At 42.5% G+C, this 24,530-nt stretch overlaps 1 protein-coding gene across 3 annotated transcripts in view; it reads right to left on the bottom strand.

The window, feature by feature from the left end:
* Positions 1–24,530, bottom strand: part of phkb (phosphorylase kinase, beta) — a 408,331-nt gene that overhangs the window by 192,428 nt on the left and 191,373 nt on the right. For all 3 annotated transcript variants that reach the window (XM_038806656.1, XM_038806654.1, XM_038806655.1), the window contains 3 exons: positions 22,690–22,887; positions 21,655–21,712; positions 14,817–14,894 (listed from right to left, as the gene is read on the bottom strand). In XM_038806656.1, the coding sequence (XP_038662584.1) occupies positions 14,817–14,894; positions 21,655–21,712; positions 22,690–22,887 (334 nt within the window). The remainder of the gene's footprint in view (positions 1–14,816; positions 14,895–21,654; positions 21,713–22,689; positions 22,888–24,530) is intronic.

Here is a 24,530-nt window from a genome sequence, read left to right as displayed (position 1 = left end):
TTTCTGCGTCCATGGAGCCTGGGAGCGGGCTTAAAGCCCCGAAAATGCCGTTCCCGACCGGGAGCCCTTCGTTGCGCGGTTGCCTCCTGCCCGCCGTCACTGGAAGTCCCAAGCCCATGCTTTTTACGATGTCCAAATTGCACCCCTGGCTCCCAACCTTTAAAAACACTACTGTGGCAGTCATACACACTCTAACACAGGTTTTTAACCCTCACCACACCAATTATCTACAATACAATCTCTCTGAAATTCCTACATTCACCACACCAGAAAGAGCGCTCCCCCTCCTTGGACTTCCTCACCCCCACCATCACCAATCCCAGGCAGTAACTTAAACTCCCAACCTCCACTTCGTGCCCCAGGAGGTCGCAATGCCAGTTTCCTGATACCGGAAAGTAAATCCTGCCCCATGTCTCCGTAATAAAATCATGAGAAATAGGAGTAGATCATTCAGCCATAGAATCCTCACGGTGCAGGAGGCCATTTGGCCCATCAATTCTGCATTGACCCTCTGAAAGAAGACCCTACCTAGGCCACTTCTCCAAATGCAAGCCCATAACCCCATCTAACCTGCACATAGTTTGACACAAAGGGGCAATTTAGCATGGCCAATCCACCTAACCTGCACATATTTGCACTGTGGGAGGAAACCCACACAGAGGAGAAAATACAAACTCCACACAGACAGTCACCCAAGGTCAGAATTGAACCCGGGTTCTTGGTGCTCTTAGGTGACAGTGCTAACCACTATTCTACCGTGCCGCCCAGCCAGCCTTCTCAGTTAGTCAATAAGATATTTGCTGATCTGATTGTGGCCTTAGCTCCACTATTCGCTCTGTCCCCTAGAACCCTCAACTCCTTTGTCAATCAACAACCAGTTTAAGTCAGCCTTGAATATATTCATTGAGCCTGCCTTCACTGCTCTCTGTGGAACAGAATTCCAAAGACTAACAATCCCATGAGTGAAGAAAATCCTTCACACCCCGTTTGAAATGCAAGATCCCTAACTGTGTCCCTAGTTTTAGAGAGGAAACACCCTTTCAGCATATACCCTGTCAAGCCCCCTCAGAATTCTACATGTTCCAATAAGATTGCTTTTCATTCTTCTAACCTCCAATGAACTTAGGCCAAACCTCATCAACTTTTCATCATACGGCAACCCTTTCACCCTAGGAATCAGCCTAGTAAGCCTTCTTTTAACTGTTTACAATGCAAATATATCCTTCCTTAAATAAGGAGACCAAAACTGGACACAATGCTCCAAGTATGGTCTCATCAATGTCTTGTACAGCTGTAGCAACATTTACCTACTTTTATACTCCATCACCCTCGCAATAAAGGTCAACATTCTATTTGCCTTCTTAATTTCTTGCTGTGACTACGTTAAAAGTTAGGCCAGGCTTCTATCTCCATTCCCTCACAGGGGGGGTGGGGAATCATCCCCTGCCCTTTTCCCGTCCATCATAACTTTCTAAGCTTGTGGGTGCCAGTTGGATCAGGGTGCCAAAGAGAGCAGTTGGGGGTTGGGACGCCACAATCGAAGGCCCCTTCAGATTTGGGTCACCCTCCCTCAGCGACCTGGGAGCTCTAGCCCTCCCTTCGGCCTGCACAGATACTGCAGTCTCCTTCCATTAAAAAAAAATCATTCTTTTCTTTCTGCTAGGGCAGTTGTCGTGCATTTTGATTTCCCAAAGGCATTGAAAAGGTGCCACAGAAAAGTTTAAGAGCTTGTGGTGTTGGGAGTGATATATTAGCACGGATGGAGAATTGGCTAATTTCACATTTCCCACATTATATTCCATCTGCCAAATGTTTGCCCACTCACTTCATCGATTTATATTCCCTTGCAGACTCTTAGTATCCTCCACACAACTTCTTTGTACCAGCAGCAAATTTGGCTACAATTCAGTTGGTCCCTTCAACAAAGTCATTAATATAGATCAGAAATAATTAAGACACCCAGCACTGATCCCGACGGGCACTCCATTAGTTACAGTTTTCCCAACCTAAAATTGCTCATTTATCCCAACCCGCTGTTCCCTATTAATTAGCCAATTCTCCATCCGTGCTAATATATCACCCCCAACACCACAAGCTCTTAAACTTGTATGTGGCACCTTACTGAATGCCTTTGGGAAATCAAAATACACTAAAGTACCCTTTTTTTCCCTACATCTGCAAATAACACTAATAAACATGTCAAACATGATTAGCGTTTCGCAAAACCATGTTCACTCTATCTTACTGTATTATGATTTTCTATGTCTGTTTCCATCTCTTTGATAATGGATTCCAGCAATTTCCGAATGAAAATGACTAACTGTGCTGTAATTTCTCCTTTCTATCTCCCTTTTTTAAATGCATCCACTATCTGTGTAGCCACTCTGTTATAGACCCTGAGCTGCAAGTCATCGGGTCCAGGGGACTTGTTAGCCTTTAGCCCCATTACTTTTCCTAGTAATTTTTCTCTAGTGATTGTGATAATGTTTTAAGTTCCTTTCGTTCCCTGCTTTGCCGCTATTCTTGAATGCTTTTTGTCTTGCTGTGATGACAGCAACAAAATATTTTCTTCAAGTCTACCATTTCCTTGTTTACATTATTAATTCCACATTTTCACCCTTTAAGGGACCAACACTAAGTCGTCACTCTTTACCTTTTTACAAACTTTTACTGTCTTTTTTTATATTTCTTGCTAGTTCTCTCTCATACTCTAATTTCTCATTTTTTTAAAAGTCAACTGTTGTAGATTTCTGAAAATTCCAAATATTTTGGCCGACCTCTAATCTTTGCAGCACAATCCATCTTTTTTTTCAATTGGGTGCCACCCTGAACTCGCTTAGTTAGCCACCAATGGTGTACCCTGCAAGTAGAGTATTTCTACCTCTATGGAATGTCTTTGTTGATGGTTGTCAAATATTCTGTAATGCCTGCTACGGCTTCACCTTTTAACCTATTTTCCTAGTCCAATTTAGCCAACTGTCTCATACACTTTTTATTGCCTTTATTTAAGATTAAGACCTTAAATTCATATTCTTAAATTGAATCTGAAATTCTATCCTCTTTTGGTCAACTCTTACCAAGAGGATTTTTTAACTGTGAGGTAATTTACTAATCTTGTCACATTATACATTACTAGCTCTAAAAAATCTGTTCTCTGGATGGATCCAGACTTATTTTCTAAAAAACTGTCCTGAATACACTCTATGAACTCATCCTACAGATTACCTTTGCCAATTTGATTCATCCTATCTTTATGATCATTACCTTTATTACAAACCTCCAATATTTCTTGATTTATACATTTCCTACAATAGCTACTATTGGAAACTTATAAACCACTCCCACCAGTGACGTCCTTCCTTTGCTATTTATTATCTCTACCGAATCTCTACTGAAACATTTTGATATCTGAGCCAAGACCATTTCTCACTGCACTGATCTCATATTTTGTTAACAGAGCTACCCCACCTCCTTTTGCTTTTTTTACCTGTCCTGAAATGTGAGATCACCTTGAATATTCAGGTACAGCCATGAGGTCATTCAGGTCCCTTTGCAAACATTTCTCTATAATGGCTATTATATCATATTAATTTATTTCTATTTGTGTTATCTATTCATCTATTTTGTTACAAATGATGTGTGCATTCAGGTAAAGAGCATTTAATTCTCTTTACCATTTTTCCTGGCGATGAAAACCATTTATCTCCATTTGTACCATTGGTTCATTTACACTGTTAGAATTATTTTCTGCATTCAGGTAAAGGGACTTTATTCCTTTTTTTACTACTGTTCTTTGCTTGCTTGCACATTTTGCTATTACAGTTAAACTCTCCATCCTTTCCTGTTCCACTTTCTTATCTTTACCCAAAATGTTGCAACACTGCCTCAACTTTTCACTTTAGATTTCTGAATTTCCCTTCACTTGACCCTTTCCCATCTCTAAAAGTTCTCTATAAGAATATTAAGAATATTACGTTAGTGGTAGGAAAGTCATTTCAATACAAAGTATTCTCTTTTCATCATTTTACTGCAAAGCTTTTATAAAAATTATTCTAAATGCTTGGAGAACATTTCGACTCCATTCCAACATTAATTTTAAAATTTAGCACATTAAATATAAATCACCAAATATTCAGGTCAGCAATCAGGATTACTAGCCGGAACGCTATCAAAATCCAGGTCGTCGTGCTGCCTGGAATGAACATGGAATCCGAGCCTACGCAAATGGATGGCGGGACCCTGGGCAGTATTTTACCAGTGATGGCCAATTAAGAGGCCGCTGCTAGGCCCACTATCCAATTGAAGACAGCAGCGTGCCTCCCAGAGCTGCTTGCAAATCAGAGGGGGTCGAAGTACCGTCAATATAGGTGGCTGCGACTGAGGCTGCAGGGTGAAGCAGCTACAGGAAGAGGAAGTTGCCTTCAATGTGAGCTGCCATCAAAGGCAAGTCCACCTCCTGAGAGCTGGAAAATTCAATACACCAATTTATTAAAGCCACTCACTGACTAACCCCATAACTGTTTTCTAATGAGACAACCTGAGTCTATATGAGCATGCAGACATGGAGACAGAAATACAATTAGCCATTATTAGCATTGCCCTTACTCTGGTATACTATTATTGACATTCCCTTTGTCATGTACCCATGACATCTTTGTCAAATCTCTCCTGAGCTCCCATCTATCCCTGTTCTCCTATTTTGCTCCAGTTTTTCCACCCCCTTTTAAACAATATTAAATCTACTGCATTTCTCCCTCTCTTCGGCTCTGAAAGAAGAGTCACACAGCTTTGAAACATTAATTCTGTTACGCTCTCTCCACAGATTCTGCCGGACCTGCTGAATTTTAGCATTTTCTGTTTCTATTTCATTTGGAAGTGATTTTCTTAAAGGCCAGATGGGCTGGTTGCCAAACCTCTTAATCAGTTCTATCACATTAATTAAAATAGATCACGTTCATCACAAAAATCATGTTTTCTCGACCGAAGGAATGGTATACATACAATGCAAAAATGCCACATGTTGTTTGTGGGAAGTGAGTGCATGACAGGAAGCCATTTTCCTGTTCTGCCTGTTCCAAATGTAGCTAATCCATCATGTTTCAATTTTCTCATTTTAGTTTACACCATACAATAATGTTTTTTCCCCTGCTTTTGCTCTTGCAAGGAATCATCTTGGGAAATGCAGCATCCCAGTTTTCTTTATGGAACTTCAACCAGTCCATCACCATCATTTGTAACATTCAAGCTTCTAAATGTTGGAACAGATGGTAGAGCTCCACAGACTGCAATCAACCATGAATATTTCTCTTTATGAGATCAAGTGCAGAAATCAGCAGTGTTATTAAAAGAGTTAAACAATATGGAAAAGAGGGAGAGAGTTGGATTCAAAGTGTGATAAAGAAGTATAACAGGCTAAAGGAGGACAGAGGGGGATCTGACACATAGCAAGAAACATTACCATAGCATAAAGTAGACAGATGGGAGGAATTATAATGAATCAATATCGCTGTCTATTGCTTTTCCACAAAATTAAACTCTTCGAATCAAATTGTATTTTGTATTAGCTAGGAGTTCCTAGATGGGTATAGAGGGATACGGCACAAGGAACTGCTGAGGGTTTTGGCAAAGATTGGTATCATGACCGGTACAGGCTTGGAGGGCCGAAGGGCCTGTTCCTGTGCTGTATTGTTCTATGTACCGTGACAGGTATTTGCATTTGAAAACTGAGTCTTAAATCTTTGGGGCAAAGTACAGACACTGGAATTAATTTGTCATTATTTTGGATAAGTAATATAGTTATTTGCACTGCAAAAAATCTGTTCAGCTTTTGCCAAAAAGAAGATGAATTTGAGTCTTCTACAAAGGTGAATTATGTATTCTAAATTCAATTTTCTGTTGCAAAATTATACATAAATCACCACTTTTAGCTGAATTCTTCATGTTGCAAGTAGCAGGATACAACAGTTGTAGAGAGAGGTCCTTTCCACAGTGTTGTCCATTGATGGTCAAAAACATTATCATGGCTTTCAGCCAGTTTACCAATAAATAATGAATCTGCCATGTTTAATAGAATTACAATGCGCTGTATTAATTGCTCAATATTAGTTAATAGCTGGATTTCTTTCATCCAACGTGTAGTTATTCCGCAGGAAAACACTGCTGGGAGCTCTCCTGGAAGCCAGACACACTAATGACCTAGCACAAATGAGCTGGAACACAGCACTGACAGATCAACTTCTCAGATGTCATAATTTTCTCAGCAAGCTAAATGTAAGCATGATTGGGAATCTGGCAACTACAATAGAGGCCTTTTTCATGATGAAATAGGAGTGCAACAATGGGACTAACTTCATTAACAGTGTGATCAGGATATATTATAGGGATTAAAGCTGCAAAAAGATATAAACTGAATTACACAGTGGTGGTTTTAATCCAGTCGCTTTTCATTCTTTATTTGTGCTTGATATTTTCCCCCCCAATACTACAATTTGAATAGTGAGGCAGATTTTTGCACAGAGTGGGGAATTAAACATTTTTAATTATAGTAAGCACGCAGTGACAAAATGGGCTTCATGTTTGCAAATGAAAATTGCGGTGGCTTTCAATCTAACTGACTGGATGAAAGTTTGCTTTAGTGGTGGCTCGAGACAGACATTGATGGCTTCCAGTAGTAAACAAATGGGTTTATTATGAAAGGCAAAGGCAGTCAGATAACAGGCACAGAACCCTATACAACAGGACACAATTTAACACCCAAATAAAAAAATCCCATTTTGGGCGTGAACAGCAGGGTGGTTTTGAGCGCTATGATCTGCTATCAAACAGAATTCTGTTTTTCTTTTTGGTCTTAGTCATCAATATCCCACCGAGGCCGCACTTACCTAATTTCCTGCACTGACAAGCTCAGCTCATCAGTGCAGGCAGAGATCGGGGAGCCATTTTTAAATGCTCGTTGGGCTTGTAAATTCCACATTGGGGGCTACCACGCTTCGACTCCTCAGGTGGTCGATGTGTATTTTGACTATCTTCCTGTTAACATTGATCACATAAGATTCAGACCTTGACTGGGCAACACCTCATCCTACTTACTCACCAAGGCGAACGGACAGCGGAATTACAGACCAAAACTGTGTCTTTCACCTGTAAAGACCTTCACTTCTCTGACTGCTGACTCTTCTGGGAGGCCTTGAGTGCCTCCATCCTCCCTTCTAAATTTGGAAATACAAGATCCAATCGGATTCTCAATTGACGGCCCATGGTATGAATGAGGGGTTGAGTTGTACAATAAGAAAAAAATTAGCCAATATCTGGCACAGAGGTTTATTGGATTGCCTTTTCATGGCATTCTTGAAAGTTTAAACGGTCCTCTCAGCCAGACTGTTATAGGCTGGGTGGTAGGGGGCTATCCTCGTGTGTCGTATGCTATTTGCTCTCACACAAAGCAGGTAATCATCATCGGTGAAGGTGGTGTCAGTGTTCTGAAACAATTGACTCAGGAAGCCCATGAATCGCAAACACTTGGTGCAAGATATCTACTGTGGCTGCCGAGCTAGTCGCCCCCAGCTCTCTCAAACTGATAGCCACTTTGAATGGGCATCTACCAGGACCAAAAACATCTTACCCAGAAACGGACCCGCATAATCAACATGGAACATGGTCCACATGCGACCTGGCTATTTCCAGGGGTGAAGGGTGGTGCAGGGCAGCAAAAATGACTGAATTTGGCAAGGAGGGGTGGGGGGGGACTCAAGTGGCATTAAATCACCTGCCCCTACCCAAGAGCATTGTACTAGTTCTTCAATGACGTTGCTTATTCTCGGCCACCAGACATAATTACACGGCAGTTCCATCTTTGTCTGCCCTGGGTGGACGCAGTGTAACTCTTGAAGGAGATGCCCCCTGGCCTGAGGCAGGAGGATCATCCATGATGACCACAGAATCATGCCATCTTCACATGTCAACTAGTCTTGATGAGTGAAGTAGGACCTCAGCTGTTTAGATTTCTCGTAATATCAGCCAGACTGTCTCATTCGTTTGATGTTTGAAAGAATCAGGTCTCTTTGGGTGCAGCTGGGGATGTACCCTGCAGCCACTGGCAGGGTGTCTAGGAAGTCTGGGACTAGAATAACCTCTTGGAGTACCGATGGTGGCACAATGCTCTTGGGTAGGGGCAGGTGATTTAATGCATCTGCATTAGCAATTTGCGTCTCAGGCTGAAAAGCACAGTTGCAAGCCTCAAAGCAGAGTCCAACGCTGCACCCTTGCCAAGGTCATGGATGATATGAGCTTCCCTGAACAAGTCCAGTCATAGTTTGTAGTTAGTCAGCACGTCGAACCGTTGACCATACACATACTGGTGGAATTTCTTCACACTGAATATAACCGTTTAACCCTCCTTCTCAATCTTAAACAGTTTTGTTCTGCTTCAGAAGGCGAGAGGAAGCTCAGAACCATCTATCATTTTGTGGGATAAAATGGCCCCTATACTGTAAGGAGATGCATCACATGACAGCATAATTTGTTTTACTGGATCAAAATGCACCAAAAGCAATGCTCGCTTCATAACTCGGAAGGCTTCCTCTTGAAGCTACCTCCATTGCCTCTGCTGATTGTTCCTTAATAGCTGCTCTAATGGTGACAATGTTGTGGCTAGATTCAAAATATGCCTTCTATCTTAACTGACTGTACCAATGGAAGGATTTAAACTTGCTAACATTTTTGGGAGCAGGGACGTCTCATGTGGCCTTGACCTTTTCTTCCAATAGGTGCAACCCTGTCGCATCAACGCAAAATCCGAGGTACCTCACTTCTGAGGCCTGAGAAGTAAATTTTTTGCATTTTAATCACTCAACTCTTTAACACTTCCAGGTGCTGTGCTAGTGACTAGCACATCATCAGGGTAAACCAGGGAATTGCCTGGAGGAGATTTTCCATTGTGCACTGAAAGATAGCGCAGGCTAAAGCAATGCCGAATGACAATCTGGTAGACCAGGAAAGGCCTTTATGGGAATTGGTTGTCACAAATTTCTGAGACTCCTCATCCACCTCTAGTTGCAGGTAGTCGTAACTGCAGTCCAATTTGGAATAGGTGAGGCTGCTCGAGGTTTGGCGTAGAGGTCTTCAATTAGGGGAATTGGATACTGATCAAATTGGGCAGTTTGATTTATGGTCAGTTTATAATCCCCACAAATCCTTATTGACCAGTCAAAGGTAAGGACCTGGAATATCGGCGCCGGCCACTCTGAAAACTGAATCGTCTAATTCAATTGGACTGCAATCAACTGATGCATTGTATGCTCTTTTTTAGAGCTCTTCTCCATTATGTTCAGTGGCGCTGTGCATGGCTGTTGCATTGGCGTGCATTGCCTCACTTTGCAACGGAAGCACACAATCCCCTAAAGATGGCAGGTCTGCTGGGAACAGTCCGCCACCTCTCTCCTCCCACCCCGGCAACGATAGCAGTCCACCTCCGATTCAGTTTGATTCTCCGATTCCTTCCTACTCCCTGGGTGTGTTGTCCTGAGGACCGTGTCTGGCTCTGAGCTGTGCCTGTTCATCCTGCTGCAGCCCTCATGGCAGGATAGCCCATGACTTGGTTAACCTCCCTTTCAGCCATGTTTTGAAGCTCAGTGCACCTTTTTAGCAAACTCCATCACCTGAGCTAACTAATTTTTTCCAAAGTAATTGTGGTCTCCACCAGAAGCTTCTTCTGGATATTAAGGTTATGGATCCCACAAACCAGTCGGTCGTGCAACATGTGACTAAGCACGGTCCCAAACTCAGTGCTCAGCAAGCTGGCAAAGCCTGGTTATGAAGACTGAAACAGACCCTTCATGGTCCCTCACTGCAGAGTTTAACTTACAATGTTGGAGTATAATCGAAGGTCTTGGGCTGTAATGTTCTTTAACCAATTTCACTATCTGGTCAAAGGTCTTCGAGTTGGCTGCTCTTGGGATGTGGGGTCCAAATCAAATTATACTTTCGGGGCCTGCAAACTGTCAGAGGTATCACCGCTTGCTTGTCCGTGCCTGTGATTTTATTCGCAATAATAAATAAATGGAGCCGTTCGATGTGCTGACTACATGGTGCAACCCCTTAGACAAATGTGTCTAATTTCCCAATGATCTGCATTCGCACTCACCGTTTAAATGATTCTGACTCTTGTAGGAGCTTCTCTACTTTTTCAACTGTTCTTTCATTTCCCCCCTCGATTCATGACAATTGTCGGCTGCGATCAAAAACCTTTACCTCGTCGTCAACTGGGTGGCTCGAGATACACATTGAAGGCTTCCAGTAGGTAACAAAGGGGTTTTTTGATAAATGGATGAATGGCAAAGGCAATTAGATAACAAGCACAGAACACTACAAAACAGGTTTTTACACTTCAGCTCCCTGGTCCACATTGCCCGCGGTCCTGCTCCCAGGACCTGCACAAACCCCCCATTGGTTGGGTTTCGTGCGCTCCCACTTGATTGGCCAGCCATGTGGTCCGTGGAGTCTGCCCCATTAAAGGGTTCATGCTACCAGCTTTCTTCACCCGTTTCAAGAAAACTTTTAACATGACACTGGGCGGGATTCTCCAACCCCCCGCTGGGTCGGAGAATCGCCCGGGGCCGGCGTCAAACCCGCCCCCGCCGTGTCCCAAATTCTCCGCCACCAGAGATTCGGCGGGGACGGGAGTCGCATCGCGCCGGTCGGCCGGCCCCCCATAGCGATTCTCCGGCCTACGATGGGCCGGAGTCCCGCCGCTGTCAACCCTCTCCCGCCGGCGTGGATTAAACCACCTACCTTACCGTCCGGAGCAGGTGGCATGGGCAGGTGCCGGGGTCCTTGGGGGGGGGGGGGGGGCGTGGGGCGATCTGACCCCGGGGGGTGCCCCCACGGTGGCCTGGCCCGTGATCGGGGCCCACCGATCGGCGGGTGGGCCTGTGCCGTGGAGGCATTCTTTTTCTTCCGCCTTCACCATGGTCTTCACCATGGCGGAGGTGGAAGAGACCCCCTCCCCTGCGCATGCGCCGGGATGACACCAGCAGCTGCTGACGCTCCGGCGCGTGCGCGGACTTACGCCGGCTGGCGAAGTCCTTTCGGCCCCGGCTGGCGTGGCGCCAAAGGCCGTTCACGCCAGCCGGCGGAGCGGGAACCACTCCGGCGCGGGCCTAGCCCCTCAATGTGAGGGCTTGGGCCCTAAAGGTGTGGAGACGTCCGCGCCTTTGGGGCGGCCTGACGGCGGAGTGGTTCACACCACTCCAACACGCCGGGACCCCCCGCCCCGCCTGGTAGGGGAGAACCTCGGCCACTATTCTGCTTTGAATATACTTTTAAGTTTCTCTTCACCTTCTTGTGAAAATAACTTCAACCAAATTGTGTTTGTGAAATTCCAGCATTTTGAAATAATCTCTCCCTGTCCGACAGTTTATTTATGGATTAAGAGACTAACCAGTTGTAGTCACAAGCGTGAAAAGCTTAACTTCACATCGGGTTTACAAATAAGATTGTTTGTGTGGTGAGCGACCCTATGGTGCAGTAAATAACATTTTTATGAACTCTTCAACTCATGGGATATCTGTAAGGCCTTTCGTAAAACTGGGACAAACAGAAATAACTGAGTAAAGTAATTTCACCATCAAAACCTATCAAATACACATCAGATTTGTTGAAAGATTTCTCCTTGCACACTCCAAAAGGAAAGAGAGTGGCTCATGTGAATGTTAGACCTTTGGAACATGAAACCGGAGAGTTAATAGGGGGAAAACACAGAAATGGCGGAGATGCTAAAATCAATATTTTGCCACAGTTTTCAGGGTGGAGGACACTAGTACCATCCCTATAGGAACGGGTAATTCAGAAGTAATAGAAAGGGTGGAACTTAAAACAATCAGCATCAATGGGGAAACAGCACTCAACAAACTGTTGCAACAAATAGAAAACTGTACAGAATGCAGCACATGTTGGCAACTACTGACTAGCGCAGGAAATAGAAGACATAGCGAATTGCAATAGGTTCCAGGAAAATACAATTCTGGGCAGACTCATGGAAAATTTAATTTGCGTCTAGACAAAGCTAAACCTGGGAGTACATAACGCTGAAACTGTCGCCGTAAATGGGGAACTCTGCTATTCTCATCTTAATAAGGCAATCATTGAAATGAAATTGGAATTTATCATTACAATGGCAGCAAGTTCAAAGTCTCTGCAAAATGAGGCCTCCAGAGGAGTCACAGGTCAGAACATGGATGAACAGCAATGCAGAAAATTAGGAAGTAAATTTAATCAGATGCATGACTGTGAGGAAGCACAAAATGAAGAAACCACCCAGAGTCTAACTGAAGGGAAACACAGCTTTATGAGATACATTGACTATCAGGTTTTTCAATGGAAGGCCAGGCACCATTCAATCTTCATCAACTCATTTTTATGCAAAGTTTCTCTTAACCTTCCTGCAAAAATAACTTCAACCAAATGGTGTTTGTGAGATTTTGGCATTCTGAAATAATCTCTCCCTGTCCGACAGTTTACTTTATGGATTAACAGACTAACCAGTTGTAGTCACAAGCAAGAAAGCTAAACTTCATATTGAGTTTACAAATAAGAAGTTTGAGTGGTGCGGGACCCTATGGTGTAGAAAAGAACATTTTTATGAATTCTTCAACTCATGGGATATATGTAATGCCTTTCGTAAAGCCAGAACAAACAGAAATAATTGAGTAAAGTAATCTCACAAACAAAACATATTAAACACACATTGGATTTGCTGAAGGATTTCTCCTTGCATACTCCAAAAGGGTAAAGAGTAGCTCATGTGAATGTTGGTCCATAGGCAAAGCAAACCGGAGAGTTAATAGGGGAAACACAGAAATGGCAGAGATGCTAAAATCAATATTTTGTCTCAATTTGCACGGTCTCAATACGAACGGGTAATTCAGAGGTAATAGAAAGGGTGAAACTTAGAAAATCAATGGGAAACGGTACTCAACAAACTATTGGGAATTAAGGAAGACAAGTCCCCAGGGCCTGATGGCCTACATCCTAGGGTGTTAAAATAAGTGGCAGCTAAGATTGTGGATCCATTGGTTATAATATTTTTGAATTCCCTGGACACGAGAAAGGTGACAATGGATTGGGAAAATGCTAATATAATGCCTCAGTGCAAAAAGGGAGGGAGGCAGAATGTAGTAAATTACAGGCCAGTTAGTTTAACATCTGTTGTTCGGAAATTGTTTGAACCAATTATTAAGAAAGTAATTTCAGGACTTTTGTAAGTCAAAACGCAATCCATCAGAGTCAGCATAGTTTCATGAAGGATAACTCATGCTTGACTAATTTGATAGAAAATGTAACAAGCCAAGTGGATAACGGGGATTCTGTAGGTGTAGTTTACCTGGACATCCGGAAGGTGATGCACAGAAGGCAAATACACAAAGTTAGATCACATGGGGTTCGGAGTAATTTATTAGCTTGGACAGAAGACTGGCTGATGGACAGATGACAGAGAGTCAGGATGAACAGGTCTTTTTCTGGATGACAAGTGGGGTGCAACAGGGTTCGGTTCTTGGGCCCAAACTATTTACAATCTATATTAACGACTTGGATAGAAGATTCGATAGCCAAATTGGCAGATGACACTAAAACAAGTGGGATAGTAAGTTGCAATGAGGAAATAAGAACCTTACAAATCGATATCGATAGGTTAGGTGAGTGAGCCAAAATGTGGCAGATGGGGATTAATGTGGGTAAGTGTGAGATGATCCATTTTGGTCAGAAAAATGGGAACGTAACTTATTATCTAAATGGGAGCAGACTTCAGGGTGGTCTAGTGCAGAGTGGTCTGGGTGTCCTTGTGTATGAGTCGCCGAAAACTAGCTTGCAGGTACAGCAGGTAATAAAGAAAATGAATGGAATGATGGCATTGATAGCTAAAGGAATGGAGTATAAAGGAAAGGAAATGTTGTTGCAACTATACAAGGCATTGGTGACACCGCAGCTGGAGCATTGTGCACAGTTTTGGACCCCTTATTTGAAGAAAGATGTAGTGGCATTGGAGGCAGTTCAGAGGAGGTTCACTGGATTGATTACAGAGATGACAAGTTTGTCTTATGAAGACAGAATGAGCAGTTAAGGCCCATAAGTTTAGAAGAATGGGTGTGGATCAAATTGAGGTATGTAAGATGATAAAACGTATGGATAAGGTAGGCGTGGAGCTGATGCTTCCTCTTGTGGGCTTTCAATAATGTGAGGTCATAGTCTCAGGATAAAGGGTATCAAATTTAAAACAAAGATGAAGCGAAGCGACTTCACCCAAAGGGTCGTGAATCTGTGGAATTCGCTATACCAGAATGCGGTGGATGTTGGGACAATGAATAAATTTAAGAAGGAGTTAGAAAGGTTTTTAATCAGTAACGGATTAAAGGGTTAAGAAGAACGGGAAGGATGGTGGACTTGAGGCCACAATGAGACCAGCTATGATCATATTGATCGGTGGAGCCGGCTCGAGAAGCTAAATTGCCTACTCCTGCTCCTAGTTCTTATGTTCAAATAAAGGACTAATCTGTCTGATTCCACCTTCCAGCTCTTGGTCTGTAGACCTGCAGGTAACAGTAGCACAAGCAAAAATCTGGTGTTCTTGATTAATAAGGGGATCAGGGGTTATGGGAAGTAGGATGGGGATGAGGAACATATCAACCATGATTAAATGGCGGAGCAGACTCAATGGGCTGAATTGACTAATTCTGCTCCTACATCTTATGATCTAAAAGTATATAAAAGTAAAAACAACAGCTAGACTGAATATGATCAGGGAACATAAAGTGGTTCCTTACCATCATATGACTGGTGAAGCAGTGGTTCAAGGAGTTCCATGTATTTTTTTACTTGATCAGGTTTTTGCCTGAATACCCCTGTGGAAAACAAATTAGCTTTTAGAAACTGTTTCTAAAAAAACACTTACTTTCCTATAATAATTTTATCAACTTCCCCTTTAACTTATTGAACATATATTCATTGTATGTAATTCTATACTGATAATGCAATACTCAAAAAAGATATATTAAACATTAGCTGTGCCAACATTGTGTTTGATAAATAATTTTCACAATCAGTGTTTTAGAAATTTGTTTTATATCGGAATCTTTGTATAAAGTCAAGCCTCTAACGCTGCAAATTACTTACGATTTAACACAGTGCAATTATTATTCATTAATAGTGAAAGGAGAAAACAAATATCACATTGTCCAAATGATCAATAAATAGATCACGCTCACATACCAATAAAATGCAATGCCTTCCAAAGTAACAATAGAATGATGCATGGATTCAAGTTCAAAAATCATGAGAGATTTGGGAAAGTGCATATTTGGTTTAAAGACCGAGGCATTAGTGGGTGCAAAGGCAGATGTTGTAGCCTTCACCTCATTAATAGCCTGAAGGCAGATCCTGTTGGGGTGGAGGTCAACCTCTCCACTCTGTGCCTCGGCAGGGGGGGACCTACTGAAATTCTTAACTCTTGAGATGGTGAAGTTTGAACTGAGGGGAAGGATGGTGGGCTCTACAACTCATGGGCGTTATTCATCATGCAATTTCAAGAACTGGATGATATCGAACATTGAGGGGGGGGTTCTGTGTATGTTGATGGTGACTATGGGTGATTCCTGATTCCCTTTTTATTTGATGTTTGTGTTGACATGTGAGCTGTTGTTTGCGAGTTGGTGGGAGGATGGGATTGTTGTTGTTCATAAGCAGACTGACATTGTATTTGTTACTGTTGATTGTTGGTGGGTGTAAAATTTGAAGAAAATTTAAAAAAAGACCGAGACATTATACCTCCTTAATTTTCTGCTTAATGTATCTGACTATATTAACAAATTGCCCACAGCAATGCTGTCAAACCATGTACATTACTCTACTAAATATATTTTAGTTATATTAAACAAGGTATATTAAAAATAAATAGCAACAATGACAATTTCCAATACCACTTCAAGCTCCCACGTCTCGAAATCTTCATTGAAATGTTTGGATTTTGTATTTTATACCCAACATCCCTACATGTGCAAGAAACCACAAGTCCACCCTGCCAAGGTCTAGATCCTGAGAATTACTGCAGTAAAAAAATTATTAAAAAAAGCTGTTGACACAATTATTATGGACCCTAGATGAAATAAGTTGTATGTGTGGGTATCAGGAATAGTTATATTATTTTTGGGTTAAAAAGGTGAAACCTGGTCTAGTTTCATTTAAGAGTGGAGACAGCTGGTCTGGAGCTGTTTGTACATGAGGTTTATGACTCTTGGAAGTCATTTAGGGAAGTTAAACAAAAGTAGAGAATAAAACTGCACTGTTGCCCAGCAACAAGGGGCATGGAGGGGAACCCATAGATGTAACAGTAGTTTTTCGTTCAGTTGATGGAGAAGTTTCTCGAACTGGATATACTAGGAGATTGCTAAGGAAAATAATGCGAAGAATCTTAGATTAGTTTCTTTTTATGCAGCGGATGCAAGTGTCACTGGCTTGGGCCGCATTTATTACTCATCCCTAATTGCCCTTGAACTGGATGCTTTGCTAGGCTATTCCAGCGGGCATTTAAGTCACCCACATTTCTGTGTGTCTGGAGTCACATGCAGGCCAGAGCAAGTAAGGGGGGGCAGACGTACATCTCGTCTCTAAAGGACATTAGTGAACCCGGTGGTTTTCTTTTTACAACAATCGACAATGGTTTCATGGTCATCATTAGACCTTTAATTCCAGATTTTTATGGAATTCAAATTTCACCATCTGCCCTGGTGGGATTCGAACTCATGTCCTCAGGGCATTATTCGGGGTCTCTAGATTACTAGTCCAGTGACAATGCTACTTTGTCAGCACCTTCTATTCTGTTGTTTTAATGTTGAAGTATCAGCGAATGTCAAATGATTTTTGGATCTCAAAGGAGATCCAGGTGACTGCTGAGTTGTCAGCAGTCTATTGGGAGAGGTAACTGCAGGGAGCAGGTCCAAAGGAGAAGGACAAAGGTCCCAAAAAGATCATATTTTACAGGAGCAGAATTTGGCTATTCAGTCCATTGAGTCTGCTCTGCCATTCAATTATGGCTGATATGTTTCTCATCCCCATTCTCTTGCCTTCTCCCCATAATGCCTGATCCCCTTATGAATCAAGAAATCTGGAAAAGATCCCATCCAGTAAAGTTCGGTGAGGAGTAAAGGAAGGCTTCATGTTTGAACCAGTGTCACGTGAGTGTCCCTTACAGAAAGGTTTAGTCTCTTGTCATGTGACTTGTAGCACATTGGGCTGTGGCTGTCACATGAGAGGGCTTTTGTTTAAGATTTCAGTTTCAGTTTGACTGCTTTGGACTGCAGAAAGAGAAAAAAGTATTTTTCTCTGTTTTCATTTTAAAAGCTGTTCCAGCAAAAAGCCCATTAGTTGTGGCGAACTGCCTTGGTAACTTTAAAGATATCGTTGATTTCCATAAGAAGTTTGAATCTGCTGGCTGGACCTGGATCAGAATTTCAGGAAAAGGACCAGTCCCATTCAAGTGAGAATACAGTGTCTAGGGACGGGCCCTTGAAAAGGGTTTTGGTTTATTGAATTTTGTTACTGAATTAGAACAGCTAAGGGGGAATTCATTAAGAGTTATACATAGATTACTGTAGGTGTGTGGTGCCTTTATATTTGTAATTGATAAAACTTCTTGCTGTGTTTATATATATATATACACATGTTCAATACATTCTTAGAATCAACCTTGTTTTGATTAAAGTGTCTAGGAAGTCTAATGAATCACACTTGCAGTGAAGGCTTTTGTGCTCATCCTCGTCAAATTCAACATAAAAGTTATCGGTCAGGTGAACTTCATAATACACTTTGGAGTTTTTAAGCCCTGGCCCATAACACTAGGAAAGTTGCAGGAAGCAGACTTAAAGCAAAATAGGCCTGTGAGATGCCAGATATTCAAGGAGACTGCCGAAAAGATGAGGCTTCATACAATGGGCCTGTCAAGCACTGGTTCCATTGGTGTGGTTGAATACCTGAGAGAATCTGTGGAAGGCAAAGACTGAATGCATGTGGCGATCTAGTAGGGAAGAACATCAGGAGGAGAGATCGAAACCCTGGAGGTGAACCCTTGTGGATGGCATAAGAGAGGAAGTGCTGTTTGGGAGAAGATTCCAAAGTACTTTGAGCATTGAGACTGGAAACTTTGTGTGAAACCTTGTCTCACAGTTTGACAAGAGTCTAGGAGGTGTTGATAAGAAATCCATAGCATCCGTTTGGAGTGGCATCTGTCACGGAGTGTGGTGTGCCTGACTATTGGTTTACAGGACTGTGTACTTACTGTGAACATTAGGGGATAAGGTAGTATATTAAGCCCAGGATGCGAAGTGGTAATTTGAACGTCAATTTATTTACGGTCACAAGATGTCTCTCTACAGCAGCAAATATATTTACAGGGTATCGTTCTGCTGGGATAACCAACATGCCAGTTCCTGTCCGGGCCAGCCACACTTCCAGAAAGATGTAGAGGCTTTGGAGAGGGTGCAGAGGAGTTTACCAGGATGTTGCCTAGCCTGGAGGGTGCTAGCTCTGTGGCGAGGCTGAATAGACTCAGACTGATTTCATAAGAAAGACGGAGGTTGAGGGGTGACCTGATAAAGATCTACAAGATTATGAGGGGCATTGATAGAGTGGATGGGCAGGCACTCTTTCCCAGGGTAGAGGAGTCAGTCACCAGGGGACATAGGTTAAGGTCCGTGGGACAACGTTTAAAGGAGATGTGCGAGGCAGGATTTTTACACGGAGGGTGTGAGTGCCTGAAACGCGTTGCCAGGGGAGGTTGTGGAAGTGGATACATTAACGGCGTTCAAAAGGCATCTTGACAAACACATGGATAGGATGGGTATAGGGGGATACAGCACAAGGAAATACTGAGGGTTTTGGCAAAGGTTGGTATCATGACCGGCACAGGCTTGTTGGGTCGAAGGGTCTGTTCCTGTACTGTATTGTTTTTTGTTCTTTATACTGCATTCTTATGAGCCTCAGCTGGTCAGGCTGCCACCCACCAGCAGGGAAGTTCATATTCTACGAGCTCCATGAGGAACTCAATCAGGATATCCCCATGGGCCTCATGGGTGTCATTACACCCCTTCCCCTTCCAAAGACTGAAAGTCTCCTTCTGCCACAAACTGAGGAGGCCTTCTGTGCCGCTTTGCACGAGGCTGTGCTTCAGCCAGCAACGGGTTGGGGTCGGGTGGCATATAGCGGTTTGTAGACCACCTTCTCTGAGACGATCAGCAGCCCACAGTCAAAACTTTCTCCCAGGCATCCTGAGGAGAAATTTTAAGACACAAAGGAACTTCCCCTCCTTGAACTTATTTACGTTATTAACTTCACTCAAAGATTTTATTACAGCAAATTAGAGTTCATTTATTTTTCGCGTTGTCGTAGTGTAACACACTTGCTAACTAACAAGCATGAAATGCTAACTAAACACGATGAGGTATCTTGAAAGTCTCTTTATTGTGGCAATGTATCTTTTAAACACAGATTCCTATAAGAATTTGGTATCAAATGTACACACAGATCACACTGTGCTTTACAATCAAGGCATTCAATTATCGAGGCACGCTGCTCTGTCGCATGGGCATGGTCGTCCAACAATTACGGTACAGGATTAGAAATGAGTTCAAATCCCACCAGATATCAGACAAATGACCGTGGAATCCAACTGCATTACTGATGTTGTTCAGGGAGAGAAACCTGCAATTCCCTATCTGGTGTGGCCTACATACAATCACTCTTCATACGTGCTTGATCTTAATGTTTTCTCGAGTGGCACAGCAAATGGCTCAACTATTTTAAAAAGTCTATAAAGTAAACAATAAGATAACAACAAGCAGTCATTCAGGCATCAGATTAAGACAATCCCAGTGCTGTTGATTCTGCAGTCGTCCTCTTAGTCAATATTTGGTGAACCGAAGGACAAGCTGAGAAAGCTGCCCCACAGTCTAATCAAGTCACAACCCAATATTGTCATCTCAGACAGCCAATATCCGATTAGTGCAACTCCAAACCCCATAAAATGTCCAACAAAGACTTGCCAATTGGTCAGTAGTGAACAATAATGAGCTGTTATTGGTGGTGAATATTATAGTATCCCCTCCAGAATATACTTTTTACCCTCGTTTCCATCAGAGCCTTATCCAAGTGTATATTCAACATGAAAGAGCACCAACTGAAGAAGCATCTGTATGTGATGATCAGCACCTTTAGCGGAATTGGACATGGTCTGTGGAGACTGGGCCTGTATTCACTGGAGTTTAGAAGAATGAGAGGGGATCTAATTGAAATTTATAAAATTCTGACAGGGCTGGACAGACTGGATAAAGGAATTTTGTTTCTTCTGGCTGGGGGTTCTAAGACAAGGGCCACAATCTCAGGCCTGAGAGGAGGAGAAACATTTTAATTCAGAAGGTGGTGAACCTGTGGAATTCTCTGCCACAAAAGGCTGTGGAGGCAAAGTCACTGAATGTATGTAAGGAAATGGATTTCTAGACTTTAAAAGCATCAAGGTGTATGTGGAAAGCATGGGAGGATAGAGTTGAGGTAGATGGTCAGCCATGATCATATTGAATGAGAAAGCAGGCACAAAGGGCCGAACGGCCTGCTCTTGCTCCTATTTTCTATTTTTCAAATCACAAATTACAGTCACTCCAAGAAGTTAAGCAATGATCATTGCCAAGAAAAAGAAAATTGAAAACCACCTTCTTTAAGTCCTTAAATTCTTTATGTCATGTTACTATGGGATAATAATCATTGTAAGCATGGCAGCATTTCATTTTCTTCGGGCAACTAGGAAAGATACCATCCACATCTTGAGAACAAATAACAAGAAATGCTTACTATCATTTAAATCTTGGAATTATTTGATGAATTTAGCATCAATGTTCTTGCAGATCATGCTGGGGCTGGTTTAGCTCACTGGGCTAAATTGATGGCTTTTAAAGCAGACCAAGCAGGCCAGCAGCACGGTTCAATTCCCGTATCAGCCTCCCCGGACAGGCGCCGGAATGTGTTGACTAAGGGCTTTTCACAGTAACTTCACTGAAGCCTACTCGTGACAATAAGCGATTTTCATTTTTCATAAACCATTTTAAGATCATTCAAACAAAATGAACAGGTTTAGTTTGCCCTTATTAGTTGTGATCCATAGAGAATCATTGATTGGTAAAAAGCAGAAAGAGGTCATTTGGCCCATTAAATCTGCACTGGCGATTGAACGGCAATCCAATTTGTCCCATTGCCCCATCCTTTCCTGGTATCCCTGCAACTTCTTTTTTCCTCATCAAGTACTTGCCAATTCCCTTTTGAAGGCTGCTATTGAATCTGTATTCCAATCTTTGAAATCAATAGATATCAATATTGGGAAAATGCGTAATGATGGTTGAATCAATATCACTCATTATATATGATCAACCATAGCCAAAATTATGCTTGGAAACAGTGGGAGTATTCACTTCTATTTGTTACTTTTTAGTTTTAACATTGCTTCTGTTCCTTGTAGAGAAAACCCAATAATCTAATGTAAACTATATATATCTGGTCCAACATTAATCTGAAAGTGACATGTCCCATAAATTAAAGCCAAATAAAACAAAATGTTCTACTCACCATCTATTATCAAGAAAATATAAAACAGAGGAAATTCACATTCAATGCCATCGAATAGCTAGAAAAGAAAAATAATTTTAATATTCTGTATTAATTAATGTGTGTGGAAAGTTGCCATAGTCCCAGAGGACCATAAGCTGCTCTCCTTTTTTGAGAGAGCTGAGTGGTGGTGGTTTCCACCTGAGGGTCACCACACCTCAGACAAGGGGCAAAGTTCAAACATGAGGTTTATAAGATTATTAAGTTTCAAGACAATGCCCTTAATTTATTAATTTAGGGTGAAATGAAGGGCATAATGTGACCTGTGCTGAAGTTTGCACAATCGGCTGATCCACCATAGTTTAAGCATGTTCCTTATCCCAGCTGCATAATAAAAGAAAATAAAGACCTATATAATGCTTTTCATGACCATCAGATGTCTCAAAGTGCTTTATATCCAAATACATACTTTTGAAGTATTGTCACAGTTGAAAAGATAAATACAAATAAACACCAAATGAAGGAAACTCTTTTTATAGGTTACATAGAACATACACTGCAAAAGGAGGCCATTCGGCCCATCGAGTCTGCACGGATCCACTTAAGCCCTCACTTCCACCCTATCCCTGTAACCCAATAACCCCATCTAACCTTTTTGGTCACGAAGGGCAATTTATCACGGCCAATCCACCTAACCTGCACATTTTTGGACTGTGGGAGGAAACCGGAGCACCCGGAGGAAACCTATGCAGACACGGGGAGAACGTTCAACCTCTGCACAGACAGTGACCCAGCAGGGAATCGAACCTGGGGCGCTGGCGCTGTGAAGCAACAGTGCTACCCACTTGTGCTACCGTGCTGCCCATGGTTAAAAGTTAAGCGCGAAAATTACATTTTTGCTCTCTCACTTTTTATCAACCATATGTATCAAAGACCAAACCAGAGACAGAGGCTTTTCCTGCACGCCCCTAAAAATCATGGACAATACACATTTTCCAAATGAATATTATTCGGATATATCGGGAAAATGATGATATAGTGATTTGCCCGAAGTACCTTGATTTCTGCTGGTTTATAGTAACGCCGTGAATGGTCTTCCAATCCTGTCCTGTATCCATCTCTTAAGAAGCGTTTCAATCCATATTTTCCTTTCAGTTTACGAACAACTTTGTCAAGAGTTTGATCAAACAAGGCATCGTCATCCACTGCAAATGCAGGGTAACTTATACATGGCAGTAGAGCAGCATCTGTATTCTGGAAAAAATATTGCAAATATGATTAATCATTTTGTTGTGATTGCCCAGCAACAAAATATTGCATATGATCCAAATTGACACATGATATATTAAATAATGGCGCTCAATAATATACAATTATTCATTTAAATCACAAACTAGACTTTTGCAAAGCCACACTTAAGTAGCCATAATGCACGGATCATGCTCGAGAGGCTAAATTGTATACTCTTGCTCCTAGTTCTAATGTTATGTTCTAAGAAAGAACTATTCTGTCTAATTCCACCTTCCAGCTCTTGGTCTGCAGCCACCTAGGTAACAGCACCTCAAGCACAAATCTGGTGTTCTTGATTAATAAGGGAATTTTGTGCTTAATAAAGGGATTAGGGGTTATGGGAGGGAAGGCAGGAGAATGGACATGAGGAACATATCATCCATGATCGAATGGCAGATTAGACTCGATGGGCTGATTAGCCTAATTCTGCTCTGATGTCTTATGGTCTTATGAAGTAAACAAGAATACCGAGGGAACAGTGGACAGAAATTAGTTTTGTATAAAATATTAATTTGAGATTACAATGTACGAATGAGAACTTAAAGTTATAAAATTATTGGGTGGCACAGTGGTTAGCTCTGCTGCCTCACAGCACCGGAGGTCCCAGGTTCGATCCTGGCCCTGGGTCACTGTCCGTGTGGAGTTTGCACATTCTCCCCGTGTCTGCGTGGGTGTCACCCCCACAACCCAAAATATGTGCAGGGTAGGTGGATTGGCCATACAAAATTGCCCCTTAATTGGAAAAAAATTATTGAATACTCTAAATTTTTAAAAAAAGTTATAAAATTATATTTAAGTTGTGAAAAGCAGTGTGGCCAGTAACTGTTGGGAGACACCGCTCCCAGGATCTACCCGGTTTGTCACGCCTCGCAAAATCTATCGCAATCTCGAGAGACGTCACAATGTCAAGCCCGCCCATTATAGGATCACTTTGTGGCAAATCTACATATTAGAGTGAGACAGCTAGTCTCACATTAATATGCACTTCCCTGAGGTAACCAAGGCGTTGGGATCCCTCCTCTTCGCCCTGGAGATTTCGAGCGAGTGCTGTTCAGAACTGGTCTCTGCAAACCAGGGACCAGGCAGAATGGCAAACGTGGGGATCTCCCAGAGGATCAGAGGCCCCCAGGTGCATGCCCTCTGGGCAGGGTGGTACCCTGGCACTGCTGGTGCCAGCCTGTCACTGCTAAGGTGCCCAGGGGTGCCTGTGCACGTGAGGTGGGGTGCAGGGGGGTGAGGACCCCATTATAGGTGAGTTAGGGCTCTGGAAAGGTTTGGGTGTCACATCCAGGGAGGGTCACATCCGGGGATCAAGAGATCATGATCCCATTTAAAACTGACATCCTGATCTCTCCCTGCATTGAGAAGTTCTGGCGAGTGAGGCTCCTCATTGCAGGAAACAGGACTAAGTGCGGCCTTGGCCCCACGTTCCCCACTGAGGCCCTGTATCTAACTGGAGTCGAATTAGATAGAAGTGTGTTGCTGGCCGCTGCATGCGCCGGGAAACATGCGGCTAAACGCGTTCACTATGGGGTTTCGTTCACATTTGGTTCAATCGTGCCCTACATAAATGTCAGTCAATTGGACCCTAGAATGGAAAATTAAAC

This window comes from Scyliorhinus canicula, chromosome 9 (genome assembly GCF_902713615.1).
Source record: "Scyliorhinus canicula chromosome 9, sScyCan1.1, whole genome shotgun sequence".
NCBI lineage: Eukaryota > Metazoa > Chordata > Chondrichthyes > Carcharhiniformes > Scyliorhinidae > Scyliorhinus > Scyliorhinus canicula.
The sequence above is the reverse complement of the archived record's forward strand: the minus strand, read 5'-3'. Positions and strand labels throughout refer to the sequence as shown.